This window comes from Amphiprion ocellaris, chromosome 4 (genome assembly GCF_022539595.1).
Source record: "Amphiprion ocellaris isolate individual 3 ecotype Okinawa chromosome 4, ASM2253959v1, whole genome shotgun sequence".
NCBI classification, from domain to species: domain Eukaryota; kingdom Metazoa; phylum Chordata; class Actinopteri; family Pomacentridae; genus Amphiprion; species Amphiprion ocellaris.
Window position 1 is genome coordinate 13293942 of NC_072769.1, and position 15652 is coordinate 13309593.

The 15652-nt window shown below is 39.7% G+C and overlaps 2 protein-coding genes across 5 annotated transcripts; both read right to left on the reverse strand.

Moving 5' to 3' along the window:
* Positions 1–3131: 3131 nt before the first annotated feature.
* Positions 3132–7135, reverse strand: LOC111570161 (forkhead box protein D2-like). Its single transcript, XM_035949329.2, has 2 exons — positions 4512–7135; positions 3132–3614 (listed from the first exon to the last, which is right to left on the reverse strand). The coding sequence occupies exon 1, from the start codon at positions 7005–7007 to the stop codon at positions 6105–6107; it is 903 nt and encodes a 300-aa protein (XP_035805222.1). The 5' UTR covers positions 7008–7135; the 3' UTR covers positions 3132–3614; positions 4512–6104.
* A 1325-nt stretch (positions 7136–8460) lies between these two features.
* zglp1 (zinc finger GATA like protein 1) lies at positions 8461–15607 on the reverse strand. Of its 4 annotated transcripts, none has more exons than XM_023272774.3 (5): positions 15361–15607; positions 12153–12348; positions 11961–12073; positions 10710–10803; positions 8461–9546 (listed from the first exon to the last, which is right to left on the reverse strand). In XM_023272774.3, exons 1-5 carry the CDS (start codon positions 15392–15394, stop codon positions 9414–9416), a joined length of 570 nt encoding a protein of 189 aa, XP_023128542.1. In that variant the 5' UTR covers positions 15395–15607; the 3' UTR covers positions 8461–9413. The 4 variants fall into 4 exon arrangements, with proteins under 4 accessions (XP_023128542.1, XP_023128541.2, XP_023128539.2 ...); XM_023272773.3 differs by having other exon boundaries at positions 12153–12579; XM_023272771.3 differs by having other exon boundaries at positions 12153–13571.
* Positions 15608–15652: the final 45 nt, after the last annotated feature.

Sequence of the window (15652 nt, forward strand, 5' to 3'; positions counted from 1 at the left end):
TAGTACTGTTAGCATATCAGAGTTCTGAGTTTTTCTTTAGATAGGCAAAGGCCATTTATTGATTACATATTGGCCATTATATAAACATTCATTAAAAACTAAAAGGCATTAAAAAAAAAAAAATACTAAACAACTTAAGCATTTATTGAGTCACTAAAATACTGTAGAGACTATGACCACATCAGCATGATTATAAGCATCCTCTGGTAAATTAACAGCCAGATACTGATGTCCCTTACCATAAGGACTTCAGGAGATGATTAGATGATGATAAACTGTGACCTGCTGGTTGGGTTCTCTCTGTTCTCATGTTTCTTACATGTTGGTCTCCTGATGCTGCCTTACTTCAGTTAATCCATGAGCAACACAGAACACAGTTTGCCTTTTACCCACTGCCAGGGGTTCCACTCTTCCCACTCACGTCTGTACATTTGCAAACGTTTTTGCTTCTGTGGACGTGGTGGAGTTTTGGGTGTAAACATTTTTAAACACGTGGGTGCAGCGTGACCTGCTGGACCTCGCATCGGGTCCTCGCTACGTGGGTCCTACGAAGTTTAAATTGGCTGCCCTTAATATTTCCTGTGTTTTATTTTGTTCCTTATGCAGTTTTGATGAGTGTCTGACAGACGTGTACGGGACATTTATGAAAATACGGAACAATTTGCGTCCCGTATTGATTCAATAAAAACAATTAATTGTCAAATAAAGGACGATTCCGTATTTTAAGGGACGGGTGGAAACCCTACTTCTAACATCGCCTCATGATTCCACCGAAAACGATCCCAATAGCTCAAAATTCCAACACGAACATGCCGCCATGAATTGTAACAAAAGAATGCATCGAGCAATTTGATTGGTCCAACCGTTGGCAGCTAACCAATTTCGACCAATCGCAAGGCCTTTTACAATGCAGCAGGAGCAAGACTGGTTCTCTTTGTTACGCTGCAGGAGAAACGCCGAGCGCGTCTCAAAAACCGGGAGCAAGAGTAACAAAAACATACCTCACCCCCCCTAAAATTTTCTCAACGGATTTGGACGATTCACAGAAATGATCAATTTGAAAATTAAAACAGCGGATTTCCGCGGAACGGCGGAAAATTGCCATGCCTGGTAAAAAGTGCAAAGCAGCTCCATTAAATCAGGAGATGTGAGACTTCCACAGCATGGATCACCATCTGCTGTGTTGATTCATAGCTGAATGTCAGAATGAACTGAGATAGAAAAGCTGCTTTGAGCTGCAACATTACGGTCTGACAATCCAACACCATCACAGTTTTCATCTGGTTGTTTTGCTCCAACATGCTGTGAAGTTCAGTTTTTACCTGAATCAATACAGAGATTCTATTTCCAACCAACACTGGAATAAAAATTAGAATGTTATGAGGTTATTAATGCAACTCAATCCTTTCAGATGGAAGGATTTACTTCTAAGTTCTAATTCAACTTTCAGTTGGAGCACATTGCATTCACAAAGAAAAACAGCGAAACCTTCATAGCAACATTTAATAAACCTAAAGCTTCCCTGTTGGCTCATTGGTGGAGTTTGTTACTGAGCATCTGAACCTTAAATCCAGTGAGACGACCATCTTCAGTCGAGGCCAGTCAGAGAACTTCAAGACCTTCCATCAGCTGGACCAGATGTGGCATCATCTCCCTCTGAACATCTGGATGACAGGAGAAAAGACAGAAATCAAACACAGATTACAGAAATACAATTTATTCACTTTCATCATTTTATAAAAGTAGCATGAACTTTATTAAAACTTGACAACATCAGTAATGGAAGTAAATGTTTTTATCTTGTGTTGAAGCTAAATTTAAAGTAAATTTTAATGACAGTTTATCCTGAGAGGAGTGAGAATGGAGATTTTCTTTCCTTTTTAGAATATTCCCTCAAAATATTCTGTTTATTATTGGCTTTAGAAGCATTTTTGTTTATTTATTTTTAGATACCTCAGACTGATACACTTTGCTGGTTTGCAGATAATTTCATGTACAATGACAATAAAGATCTTCCATTACAACATATTTTGCTAAAACAAGAACTGCAAACCTTCTCAACCATCTCTCAGGCTGCAAAATTCCAACTGCGACCAAGAATTATCTGATGTAGTTATTATTATAATCTTACTGAACCAGTCCTGGAATTAATAAAAATCTGTATATGGATATGATTTTCTCTGATGGGACCACTATGGAAGCCATAGTAATTATTAACTATCCTTTGAAGGGAAAGATTAGGTCTTCTTCAGGTGGATAAAAAAAAAAATGCTCTCCCTTAAAAAAAAAAACAAAACAAAAAAACTGCATACAATAAAGTAAATCTCTTCTGCACTGCACACATACTACACTTTTGTATAACTCTGGATGTCAGAGTAAAGGCAGACAGATCCACCGATCAGCCACAACATTCTGACCACTGACAGCTGAAGAGAACAACATCCATCATCTTGTTCTAATGTAACGTTCTACTGGGAAACCTTGATGTTCATGTGGATGTTTGACATGTACCACCACCTAAACACTGCAGGACAAACAACCCCCTAGTCTCCATGGCAACAGCAGTCCTTGATGCCAGCTGCCACCCTCAGCAGGAAGAACTAAAACTGCTCAGGAGTGGTCCGAGGAACACGACAGAGCTAAGCTGTTTACCTGGGTTCCACACTCCCCACATCCAGATCTGATGGAGCATCTGTGGGATGGTCCAGGATCAGTCTGGTCTAGGTAGGACCCACCCTGCAACCCACAGGACCCACAGAATCCACAGGACATCCTCAGAGGTTCTGATGAACCACTGGGTCAGAGGAGTTTTAGCAGCATAAAGGGACCAACACAGTATTAGTCAGGTGGTCAGAATGTTATACTGTTATATTGTCATGCTGATTATATGATCAGTAAATGTTACCATCAATTATAACATCCACATTGATCAGGAAAAAAAAACAATCAGTTCATTCAGAAACTGTGGGGTTAAACATAAAAACACAGACCTCAACAGCAGTTTGTTTCAAAGCAGAACACCAGCTGGTTTTCACTAAAGAAGCTTTCAGAGCAACAATAAATGACAGTGTTGTTCTCATTAAGTTCAGAGTCAGCCAAAAATAATGTACACACATCAGGAAAAGAAAAACTTTTATAAATATTTCATTTGTATAAGTACTTCTATACATATAGATTCCTCTTTCTAAGTTTGATCAAATCACGATAACTGTGTCCTGTTGTACGATGTTTTCCCAACAGATGGCGCTACCCTCATGAATGGAGCATCAACAAGTGACGTCTACAACACAACAGAAATGTCTGGAAGCCAGTGGCCACTTTTATTAATCTTGTGATGTCTGAATAAAAAGATAACTTGTATTAATCTCGTGATGTCTGAATAAATTTGGTATTGAAATATTTATGCAAGTTTTTCTTTTCCTGATGTGTGTAAACACTATTTTGGCTGACTCTGTATAATGGGTTTCTGACAGGTCACCAGGCAACATCTTTTTATAATAATGACAAACATACCTGCATTCTACAGGAGTGATTTTCCTCATGTGCAGGTAAAGATGTGTGAGGAGCTTAGAGATGACAGGAGCAGGAGTCATCCTCACTAATTCAGCTTCCACCTAGAAACAGAAAGACCACAAACAAACACACTGATATACTCTCAAACGTTCAACCTCACAGCCTCAAAATATCTGTTTAGGAAGTGTTGTGTTTCTAAATTCTGCTGAAAGCATTGACAGACATTCTCTTACAAGGTTGTGTAAAAAGCAGCCTGTCCTCTGAGCTACTGAGAAATCTTCCTGAACAAAGTTTCTATGTGTCAATCAGCTCAACAAAAACTAAAGCCTCACTCAGAGATAAGAGGTATCACAAATTATAAACAACTTTCTTTGTTAACTCAGATTTTCTGCTTCAACCTCACATAAAAAGGGGAGTTTAACTCATCAGGTGACTGAAAATGAACGGCTTGTGCAGTTCTAGATCCAAAAGTAGGATGTTTCAACTCATGTTTTACTACAAATACATGCAATAATAAATAAATACGACGGCTGGTTGTTAGTTTATTCACTATTAATGTCATTTTATATACTGGATTGAATTTGAGCAGTGGAAGAGAGAAGGAATTTAATGAAATTATGGAGATTCAGAGAGGTAAAGTTGCGCAATGTTAAGCGCGGTTTAATTCAAACCAGCTGAATGTTAAACTTCAGTGCAGCTCAATAGGTCTCAGTTAACCTTAAAGTAAAATAACTTTTTTAAAAGCTAAAATACACAGCAGAGAAATACAGGTTGAGAAGGTCATTCTAATAATGAGGACAGCTGCGGCAGCAACTAACACAGGTGTTCAGCAATAAGTTAGCCACCTGTGTTAATTAGCCCGCTAGCTAACTTAGCCGCTTAGCTAGCTAACGCGTCCGGACCAACTGCTCAAACACGACAAAACACAACTCTTCACAAGTCGCTGACTTAACGTACAACAAAATAACGCTACAGGTTAGAAGTATTTATCTTCTTACCGTGTTTTACTCCAAAAACAAGATCAACAGCAGCCAGAGATGCTACCAGACGTGCTGACCATAAATATACATAGACTAGCTATGCTAGCGCGCTGTCTTCTATATTATCTATGGTCTGACCAATCGCTGCTCTCTTGCTCCGCCCTCTGAGAATCTTGTTGTCGTTTGGCTCCACACTTGCTGATGACCACTTCCGGTCTCAGAAAATGGAAAAAAAAAGACTTTTTTTCGTTTCTGTCTCTTACTGATTTTATTTTTTTGTTATTCTAAATATAAAATGAAAATCAAAGCATTTTAAAAATTTTGTACATCCCTTTTTGATCATGAAAAGGAAAAACGCCTTGTATTTCAATTTTAATTTTTGTATTTTAAAACGAAAATCAAATAACCACTCGTTTTTTGTTTTTCAATACCCGTTACAGAACGGAAAATCCAATTGCCAGATAAATACACGCACCCTTATACATCCCTGCACAAACTCATACTTTTTCGCCTATGCATTTGTATTATTGTCCAACAAAGTCCACTTAAAGCCACATTGATTAAACAGTTTAAACACAATGCATGCTCTGATTTTGCATCAGGGCCAGTTTACTTTCAATTTCAATACATTTAATACCGGTTTGTGTATTTTGCAGATTTGCAGCATTCGTCTTGAGCATAACAGCAACGCAAACAGCACCACTGAACTTAACTTGCACTAATATGACGGCCAGATGAGCAGATGTGTTTGATATTCATGCTGACAGAGAGCAGAACAAACACTGTCATATGCTACTTATTTAGGTTGACAGCGTGTATTGTAACATGAAGACATGTTTTGACCAAAGCAGGCCTTTTTCTTTCAAACGTGAAGTGGAACATTTCACAAACGCACACACTCAGACAACCAATAAACAGCGGAGGGAGACAAGACATGTGCACAAGCCTAAACTTATAATAAAGACAATCATCCACAGCGAAACAGAATAAATGCAGAAATATTGTCACATTGACTCATTTCTCGTTTTATTTTTTTTTGTTTTGTTAAAATATTAATTTTTCGTTATTCCCCTCTGAAAATTTATAGAGGCCTCATTTGTCCACCAACATTCTGCTTTAATTAGTAGGATTGTCTTTATATAATTAGTTATTTGAGATTACATGAACAATCCTGAATACATTTGTTCTAAATAATTCTTGTGTTTGTTCTGTTTTCATTCTGTTGTTTTCACGTAAATATTTTGATTAAGTCAAGTTTTGAATTTTGTTTAAAGTCTCACAAATATATAAAACAAGACACCAGTCTTTTTCTCATCGTTGCTAAAAATGAACCGGCATTATTTGATAGTGTCTAAATGATTATGATAAACTCTTTTATTTTTAAGTGAAGTAGCACAGACACTAAACTGAAACCAATCACGTTTTATTTCAAGCAAGAATAACATAATTGTAAAATATTTATTATAAGAAAACATTTATTTCGAGCAATTACATTGCTAAATATGGCGGCCTGTGTAAAGGCCCAAGTGAAAAAGGTTATTATTTTACATTTTGTACCGTCAGTTTGTTCTAAGGCAGAGAGAAAGTTCAAATGAGGCGATCGGCATTTGATTAAATTAAATTAGACGAATCTTTAATGATCCCAGTGGGGAAAAGGGGCAGCTGAGAAACGGGGTAGTTGGGTATCACTCCGTGGACAGCAGGCATGAACGCAGAGTTTGTATTCAAAGATGGCACCGCGGCGCAGCGTCCCGGGTCGAAATGTTCAAAGGTTTGACTAGAAGAGAAACTCTTGGAGAGGAGCGAGGAGAGCGCAGGAATGATGCTGCTTACAGGTGGGATGTTGGGAATAACGTGGGACCCGAGACGACTTACTAAGCCCAGCTCACGGTACAGATCAGGAGTCTGGAGACTAGAAGTCATCCTGTGCGCTCCGAGGAGCGGAAAAAATGGCATCAGGCTGCGCTCCTGCGCCCTGGACTCCTTCAGCGTCCCCAAATACAGATGCTGCCTCTTGAAGCGTTTCCTCCGGCGAAGAAAACTCCCGTTCTCAAACATGTCAGCCGACATGGGATCCAGGGTCCAATAATTCCCTTTACCGGGATTCCCAGGCTCCCGGGGCATTTTGACAAAGCAGTCGTTTAAGGACAAGTTGTGACGGATTGAGTTTTGCCACGCAGGGAACTTCTCCCGATAATACGCGAAGCGCTGGCTGATAAAATCACAAATCTCACTGAGAGTGAGTCTCTTTTTCGGGCTCTGGAGGATGGCCATGGTGATGAGAGCGATGTAGGAGTACGGAGGCTTCACCGAGGCGGTTCTCCTGTCTGGACCATCCTGCAGCCGGACTCCAATGCCTCCTTCTTCACGCTCTTCTGGAGTCAAGGATGGAGCCAAATCTGTCCGGCCTTCACTAAACACTGAAAAATCTGCCTGCTTCACATCGTCGCTGCCGTCTGTCTGACCCTCCACGCCAGTGTCCGTCTCTTCCGTGGGTTTCCTGTCCAAGGTCATGGTCCAGAGTGTCCGGTGGGACGGCGGCCCCAACAGGACGAAATTAGAGCCTGTCCGGGACTGACCCCCTTCTTCCTTTTCATTCACAAAAAAAGTTGCGCATCTGACTGTATCTTAGACTTTTTAGCCTCCCACTGCAAATTTCCTCCTCCTCCTCTCCTCCTCCAAACAGTCTGTGTTCATCAGGACAGCAGCAGAAACAAAGCAATGAGCTCTGAAACATACCTTAGCATTATCAGTAGTATATTAAGTGCTAAAACTGAAAACATAGTAGCTCTTATCTTCTTCTTTCAAATGCTAAAGTATTTTTTATCAGCTAAGACACTGTCTAAACAAACGGTTTCACTGTTTAATTCCTTCTTTTCATTCCCTCTTCATGTTTAGCTTTACTGCACTGTGGTAAGTTGCTTTCCCATGTATATTTGTTTTTAGTTTTACATATATGCTGCATTTTACTGATTAGATGTGTTTTTGTTGGCTAGTTTAAAATACTCTGTGCCTACTGATAGACATTAGTAAAGTAAGTATTTGGACCACACTTTTAAAATCCTGCATACTGGACAAGTAAAAGTCCAGCATATAAAACTGAATTCATATGTAAGTGCAGAAAAATAAAAAGCATACAATCCTGATGGCTCCTCAACAGTCTGTTTCCAATAATACTGCTATGATTGCTCACATGTGAACTTGTGAGCAGCTTTTAAACTGTATATTTTTTTGCAGTTGCTGCTTACATGGAGCTACTTTTGCTGGCTAGTTTAATCTGCAATGACGCCTCATTTTACAAGGTGATTTTTTATATGAAAAAAAGTCATTAAATAAACTACAGTTGCCAAAAAATGTGTTTGCTTTTGAAATGTAGTGCAATACTAGTATAAAGTGGGAGCGCACGATGATACTTCAACACTGTCAGTACAGCACCTATGTAAATGTACTTCAATGCTGCATTGTACCGTACAGTTACTTCTATCATTGTTTATTATCATTTACAGTCGACGTTTAAATGGCCGAGGCAGGTGGGACTGTTTAAGAATAAGCTTAGTGTAAAATCTGAACAAGCACGAGCATTTTACTGAGCTTGTTTCTGTCTTTTATGTTCTTGGCTTAGCCAGTGCTCATTTCCTTCAGTATCCCTCACTGCTGGACGGCTTGGCACATGGTGAGAGAGGCAACTCTTAAGAAGGCGTAATCCATTTTGAAATAATAGCCGTACTGTATCAATCCGTGTGAGGCCACCCACTTGGCAAACAGACCCTGTAGTGCATGGTGGGCTGAGGAAACTGTGGGAAGCCTCCTCACTGAAAACTTCTCTCCTTTCACTAGATTAATGTGATATGTGCACCCCTCCAAAACTATTGTATCATTTTATAATCATTGTATTTTTAGTAGAGGATTTATGTCAGCTGTTGGCCTTACAAAGATTCCTACACACACGAATGAACTACAAAACACATTGGTTGTTTCTTACTGAATTTAATTGACCAAAAACAGTGCCAAACTCACACAAAAATCTTTGTTTTGTCCTCACAGAAAACAGCCATGCTGAGGAAATCAGTTCACCAATGCAACCGGTAAAATATGTTACCACCCAAAACCAACAACCCAAAAAAACCATCAAGAAATGAAAGAAGCCCATCAAACACAACCAAAATTACAAACCACGACAAAGAAAACAAAATAACTAGATTTAACTTCTGCAACTGAACACACCTCCACTGAACTAAGCAGAAAGTCTTGCTGTCAGGGTCAGGAGAAGCAAATGGTTTTTGAAGGTAAATACTTAATAACAGTGAACACGGCACTGACCTCAGTACTTGTACAGAAATAAGTTTGTATTGCAGGAGTCAGGCACTGCTGACCATTATACACAAGAAAGACTGCAGCTATTTGGATGAAAAATGCCAACAATCACGACTAAATTTTCCACCAGATGTGTTGCCTTTCAGTATCCCACTTAGTTGCCACAATATGATTGTCGAACGCATCAGTACGTCTGTCTTGGTATAGAGAAAAAACTACCTGATCTGTCACACATGCTACATACAGTCCACCACTTGTAAGCTCTAAGTTAAGAACTTCAAACGGCTGTACGTGTTTTTCTTTCTTTTCTTTCTTTTGGCCTGTTTTTCCCTCAGGTATACAGCATCCTGAGAGTAGCCATAGAGCTACAGGCGATGAGTTTTGCCATCTGAGGTGCCACACTGCAGCGGTGAAACTAATTTAAATACCTTGAGCCAAGTACAATGTAAGAGACTACTTCTGACAATCATGTTGTCCTCTACTTCTACTACTTCACATCTGTGGTGAATTATAAAGAACTACAGGAGCAGTGGGTATTGTCCTAAACTGTTGTGTGCAGAGTTCAGTGACATGTGGACATAAAAATCTTTGCTCAGTGCATGTTCCCTAGGTGGTGTGTTTCCGCTGAGCTGAGGTCAGCCTCACAAAGTTTCCACACTTGAGGCAGCTGGAGCTGGAGTTGCCCTCTTTCCGAGGGATATGCCAGCAGTTGACACAGCGCACTCTGTACTTCTTATACCTTCAAGAGTCAGACAAAAAAAAGCACAGTGGTGGTTAAATTCCTTTCTTTTTAATGTGCAGATGTCATGATAAATGCTGTTTTGGTAAATCCTCATAAATAGTTGGTGTTTATTTATAGCAGTTATATTTGAAACGCCCCAGTTTAGGATTGCCAATGCAGAACAATTGGAACTCTGATCCTACCCTGACAGTACTACCCCACTTTTCAGGCTAAGATGTGAATTTCCCCTGGCGTGGGGAGAAATAAAGGACTATCTTATCTTATCTTAAGATGATGAAGAGTGAAAACATACCAGTAATTACTAATGCAGTGTTTTATATGATGCTCCTAACATTAATTGTTGCAAAGATGCCACAACAAACATTAATTTACTTTACCTGAGCATGTTCCTCAAAAAACTTACAGCTGGGGAAACTATGGGTTGGTGCAAAGTTGCTGAATTTTGCATTTTCAAAGCAAACCAAGGATTATTGTGTCAGTGATATTCCTTAAAGGATAAGTTTACAGTTTTTTAACTCTGTTTAAACAACAGTCAGGTGTCCACACTTAGAATTAAACAGGTTTTTCTTGCTATATTCATGTCCCCTGTTCACACCGGCCATTTAGAGATTCCTTCCTAACATGAGTACACTTTAGCTGATGGGGGACAAAATCCACAATCCTCCTCTTGTTTCAAATGACAAAGTTTTTTGAAGATTATATGAGGCTTCAGCAGTCCAAGTTGCACAAACTATGCAGGCATCTTTAAAAGTTCAGGTTTTAGTATGACATACTTTCAGTGGAAACACAAAGAGGAAATTTCGTACTAAAAAGACATTAATTTTTGAAGATATCCCTTTAACTTCACAAATAAACTCAGCTAAGGTCTCTTTACTCACTGTAAGGCTTTACCATATTTTGGCAACTATGGCTGCCCATAAGTCTGTAGTTAGTTTTATTGAGCTGCTTCTGGTGGTGACACTTTCAAGGTAATAGTCCACAAAAAAATAATTTGCTCCTAATAAGTCACATTGCCTAAAATAAATGAATCATTATTAACCACAGTGTCAAAGTCAAAATGGGATATCAGACTCCACATATCCAACAGATCAGCCCTCACACACATCTTTAAGTGAATGTTTTTAAAACTATGAATATCCAGCAGTGTTAATGTGAGTTACCTTATCCCACAAGCATTGCAGAGTGGAGTCCCATCCTCTGCATCTCTCCACATGGGGGTTTTCCTGGTGCAGCATGATGCACAGACTTTGCTTTCTAGTGAAACAGAAATGAAACTTATTGAGCTTGTGTTACAGGAACTTTAAACTCATACTTGCTAATCAACTTCTTGTCCTACATCAGTTCCTGTCAAACTAAAAGAAGCACATACTTGTGACAACCCATAGTTTTCTGGAAATGAATGCTAAATTTTAGCAACAAGATAACTCTATGGCTATGTGGAGTCAATATATGACCTAAAAATATTTGTAAGATATTGACATAGCTGAAAACGACAATGATTGGGTTAAAAGAAGGGTTCTTTCATTTGTAAAAGATAGACAACCACATACTCTTTTGTATAATTTTATGTTACTGCTATAATCAAGTTCACAGTAATATTTACGTTGTAGTTTCCTGGTAATTACTTGTAAGAGAACAAGTATGTCTGGGCAGTGTTAAAGATGAATCTTGGCTGTCCAGTCCCTGAAAGTTCAAGATACAAATGAGTCTGTGTCCCCCTTTGTCAACAGGCGGAGTATATGAAAATGTCAAGTTGTGAAAAGTTAATGATTTGAAATGTGTTTGGGGGAAGAAATGATAAAATTTTGATACGTCTGCTACTGGAAATACAGCGACTCAAGGTACTGGCTACAACTCTAAGTAAAAATTACATGTTTGAATTTATAGTCCTTTCATCTATATTTATTTATGTTTACTACCTTTAATACTGTTGATATCCATTAACACTCATAAAAAAATGCATACACCTGTCCTTACTGACAGTCTGGTTACATATTATAATGTACTGGCGTCCTCTAGTGGAGAAAACGGGCATTTCACACAAATATATGCTTTCCCTTGTTACAACGATAAGGCTGCAGACGCTTCCATGATAAATGTGGTATTTTTTACACTTGAACTGTGCATGAAACTTTTTCAATTATTGCTATTATACACTTAATATAGTGTGTGTGTTAAATACTTTACTTGCTCTTCCTGGGGTTTTCCCCCTTTTTCCCCAGCTTCAATGTTTTGTCATTTTACTGCAGAGTTTTGTCCCTTTTATAAAAAAGTAGGCTTGACCTGTTGTTAAATTAAGTACAGGTAAAATTGCAGGGACTCTACATTTCTGTTTGGAGATCCTGTAAAAAAAAAAAAAAAAAAAAAAAAATGACATAAATTTAGCAGCGTAACTGAACAGTGGTACTCACTGAAAACATTAGCTGTCAGGTCCTTCTCGTCATCTGAGCTGCTGATTTTAAGTGATTTCTGGGATGTCCGTGTCCTGAGCCTCGGCTTCCTCGCACTCTGGCAGAGCTTCTTGCTGTGATTGGTACACGTGCAGTAAACCTAAGTTTACATCATTACTTTCCCATGTTAAAATGTAAAGAAGCTGGATTTACCTGTACTTTGAAGTTATGAGGAGCCGACATTGTTCCCTGCTGTCGTCCAGCTCTGTGTCCATCCTGAATATTACTCCCTGGAAGTCTGGATCTTGGATATCAGCACTCCGGCTGGGATGAGGTTGTTTTCTTGGAGTCTTTGTTCTCCACTGGTGAGAAGACGGTATACCAACTTCCTCCTTTTGTGCTAAGAGTTCTGGTTTTGATGTAGCAGAAGACACATTACAGCTTGAGGACTGTAGCTGAGCAACTGCAGGGTATTTCTCTTCTCTGGGATCATGTGCGCCTTCTGCCTTTGATGCTGTGGTTTTGTCATCTTGTTTTAGGAGCGAGTGAAAACTCTCTGCATTGCTAAATATGAGTGATTCAGATCGTGAAGGGGACTGGACGGAGCACAGAGGAGGCAGCTGGGTGTCACATGGTGGTTCTATGAACAAAGTAAGGTTTGCATTGTGGTCTAGCATTAGTGCTGGCTTTGACAGAGCTACACAAGCCTCATCACTTGATTGAGAAGTCAGCTGAGCATTAAGACATCTATTGGAGATGTGTGTTTGCAGCAAAGAATTTTTATGCGAAGGTACATCCAAAATATCCTGTACAGTAGCACAACAATCCTTCTTATGCTCCTGTTTCCACTGAAGTTGACTGTTAACACTGGATTTGATCTCCTTTTTGCACCTGTGCTGAGACTGCAAAGATGCTATTGCATTGTGCTCCAACAACTCTACTCCAACAGCATCTGTTTTCTCAGCAGGCAGTAGTTGAACACTACAGCTCATCTCACCGTCTTTCACACAGTACTGACGTTTATAACCGTCCTCTGTTGTGTCTTCCACAGGACTGACAGACGCATCCCTTAACGTGCACTGAGCACCTACACTGTCATTTCTACCTCCCCCGTCATTTCTACCTCCCCCATCTGGAACATCTTGCTCTGCAGTTGATGATTTGATTGTTGAATGACCAATTTTGACGGCAGATGATACTGAACACGGCTCCAATTCTTCTACATCTCCTTGATGAAGGAGCTTTTCACAGTACAGGTTGATCAGACTCAGGACTTTCCATGGACTCTTGCATTCACAACGTGGCTCACTCAAGGTTGTGACGCTACTGCTGGGACTTTCCTCCTTTACTTTTTTCAACTGATCACACAGCAGCACAGGAGGCAAACTTTGTACATCCTCCCCCCTCTTTTTAACTACTAAAGGATCCTTCCTAGATGTCTCATTGAGCTGTATGGAGGATGGACATGTGTCCAGGAAACTGATTTTTCCTGGACACACAGGGGATGTTAGCTTGGAAACTTCCTGGAAAAGGTAGAAGAGAGCAGAATGGGGGGCATCGTGCTCTACTCGACTCTGGTTTCCTTGGACAAAGCTTGCAGCTTGCATGCTTGGTCCTGTGCTCATGCTGAAGCTGATAAGATAAATCATTAGATAAGATAAAACAGCTTTAAGATCAAAAATTCCCTGGCTGAGGTCAGAGCCTTCACTAAAAGTGGTGGAATGATTACAATGGTCGGAAAAAAGAAAACAGCTTTTCAAGATTATGATTAATAGACTTTCCTCTAATATTTGTGTTTTTGTCATGCACAATATTATATAACAACAACTCTTTAGGCCAAGAAGTGTAAATAATTACTCTAAAAGAGAACTGCTCACAAACTATACTGTATGTGTGACATGAAATGGAAAGTAGACTTGTTATGAGGTCACGACAAAAAAAAAAAAAAAATCAAAGATGAAGAGTGTGATTTCAAACTGTGGAACAGCATAGCCAATAGTGACAAATTAAGGAAAAAACCAACATAAAGCATCCTAGTAAAGTGTTGGCCCACCCCATGTCTCTAGAACAGCTTCTTCAGTGTTTTTTGGCACTGACTCTCCAAGTCTTTGAACTCTACGGAAGGGATGAACACCATTCGTCCAAAAGACATTCCCTCATTTGGTGTTTTGTTGAAGGTGGTAGAGAGTGCTGTCTAACATGTCGGTCTAAAATCTAAGATAGGTGTTCTGTTAGGTTAGGAGTTGCTGGTTGTGGGGGCTACAGCATATGATTCACATCCTTTTCATACTCATCAAACCATTCTGTGACCCCTTATCCCTATGAAGGTGGCCATTGCCATCCTGCTTGTCCCATCAGGACAGAGTTGTTTTATCATAGGAAAAAGGTGAAAACTCAGAGCAGCTTTGGACTGATTTGACACTTCACTCTGAGGGGACAAAATGCCCTCGGCAGCAAAACAGAGCCACTGTAGGTGTCATGGGTTCAGGTTTTTCCTTTAATTTGCCACACATCTCTCAACAACATCACCTATTTAGCAAATATAAGCTACTTGTGTATGCAAATACAGCAGTGACTGCGAATTAGCTCAGCCTGTTTGTTTGTTTATTTTTACCACAAATGTTTGCAGTAGTAACAGTGACGATATCAAGACTTTTGACAACATAAGCTTTAAAATGTGTTGCATTAGCTACAAGGTTTAATTCGTATCAGAGCTAACAGGAATTTTCGAGCGACATTTATTTTCAATTTCAAAGTATAGGAAGGTTGAACAGCTGTTTTCCCATTAAAATGAATACAACATAAAGCTGCCTACACGTCACTCATTAAAAAGTAACTCACCGTGACGAATGTAACGAAATTTGGAACTCCTCGTGTCAAGAGAACGAGTTCTAGAACCAAATGTAGCACTTCGGACGTTCTAGAAGCTCCGTGATTTTCGCGGTTTTCCGAGCTGGAGTGTCGCGAGCGCAGAAAGCGGATCGCATTAATTATATTGATTTATATGAAGGTTAAACAGAACGAGAATAGCCCTAACTTTGACCTATCTGAGTTGAACTCTTGCTGGTGAATGTATCAGACGTCTACATGCAACTTTTGGCACTTTATATGATTTAATATATGACTTCAATAAGCTTTCACTATCATTTCATGCAGCTTTCCCGGAGCTCAGTGAGCAGCATTCAAGCTAAATCGTGGCACTGTGATCGTAAATTCACACACACACACAGAGAGAGAAATGCATGTATTCACGTCACTGCATCACATTCATGGATCTCTATTTGTGCTTTTGACCTGTCATGGCTTCTTTAGCTAATAACCATCATGTGGGTCACAGAGGAAGGGCTCAAAATGTGGCTAAAATGTGGTTCAAAGTGTTCATCCCACAGCCCAACCGGTCATCTGTAGTGCTGATGCTCACCTGGGATCTTCAGATCGTTCATCAACTTTAACATTAAGTGTGTCGACTCACTGGAACCTCAAACTGATGGAGCTGGTTGCTTTGACTGGGTCGAGTTTTGGAGCAGTCGCCGGTGTTTTCGGTTTGCTAGATTACACCTGCCGGAGTATAAAAGCGTCGCCAACCTCCAGTTTCACTCGGTGGCTGCTGCAGCAAAGTACATTTTGCGACATCACATGGGTATGCCCCCATATCTGCAGGGTAAACTTTTGTGTTCTTTTTAGCTGCCTGTTAATCATGCATTCAATTACAA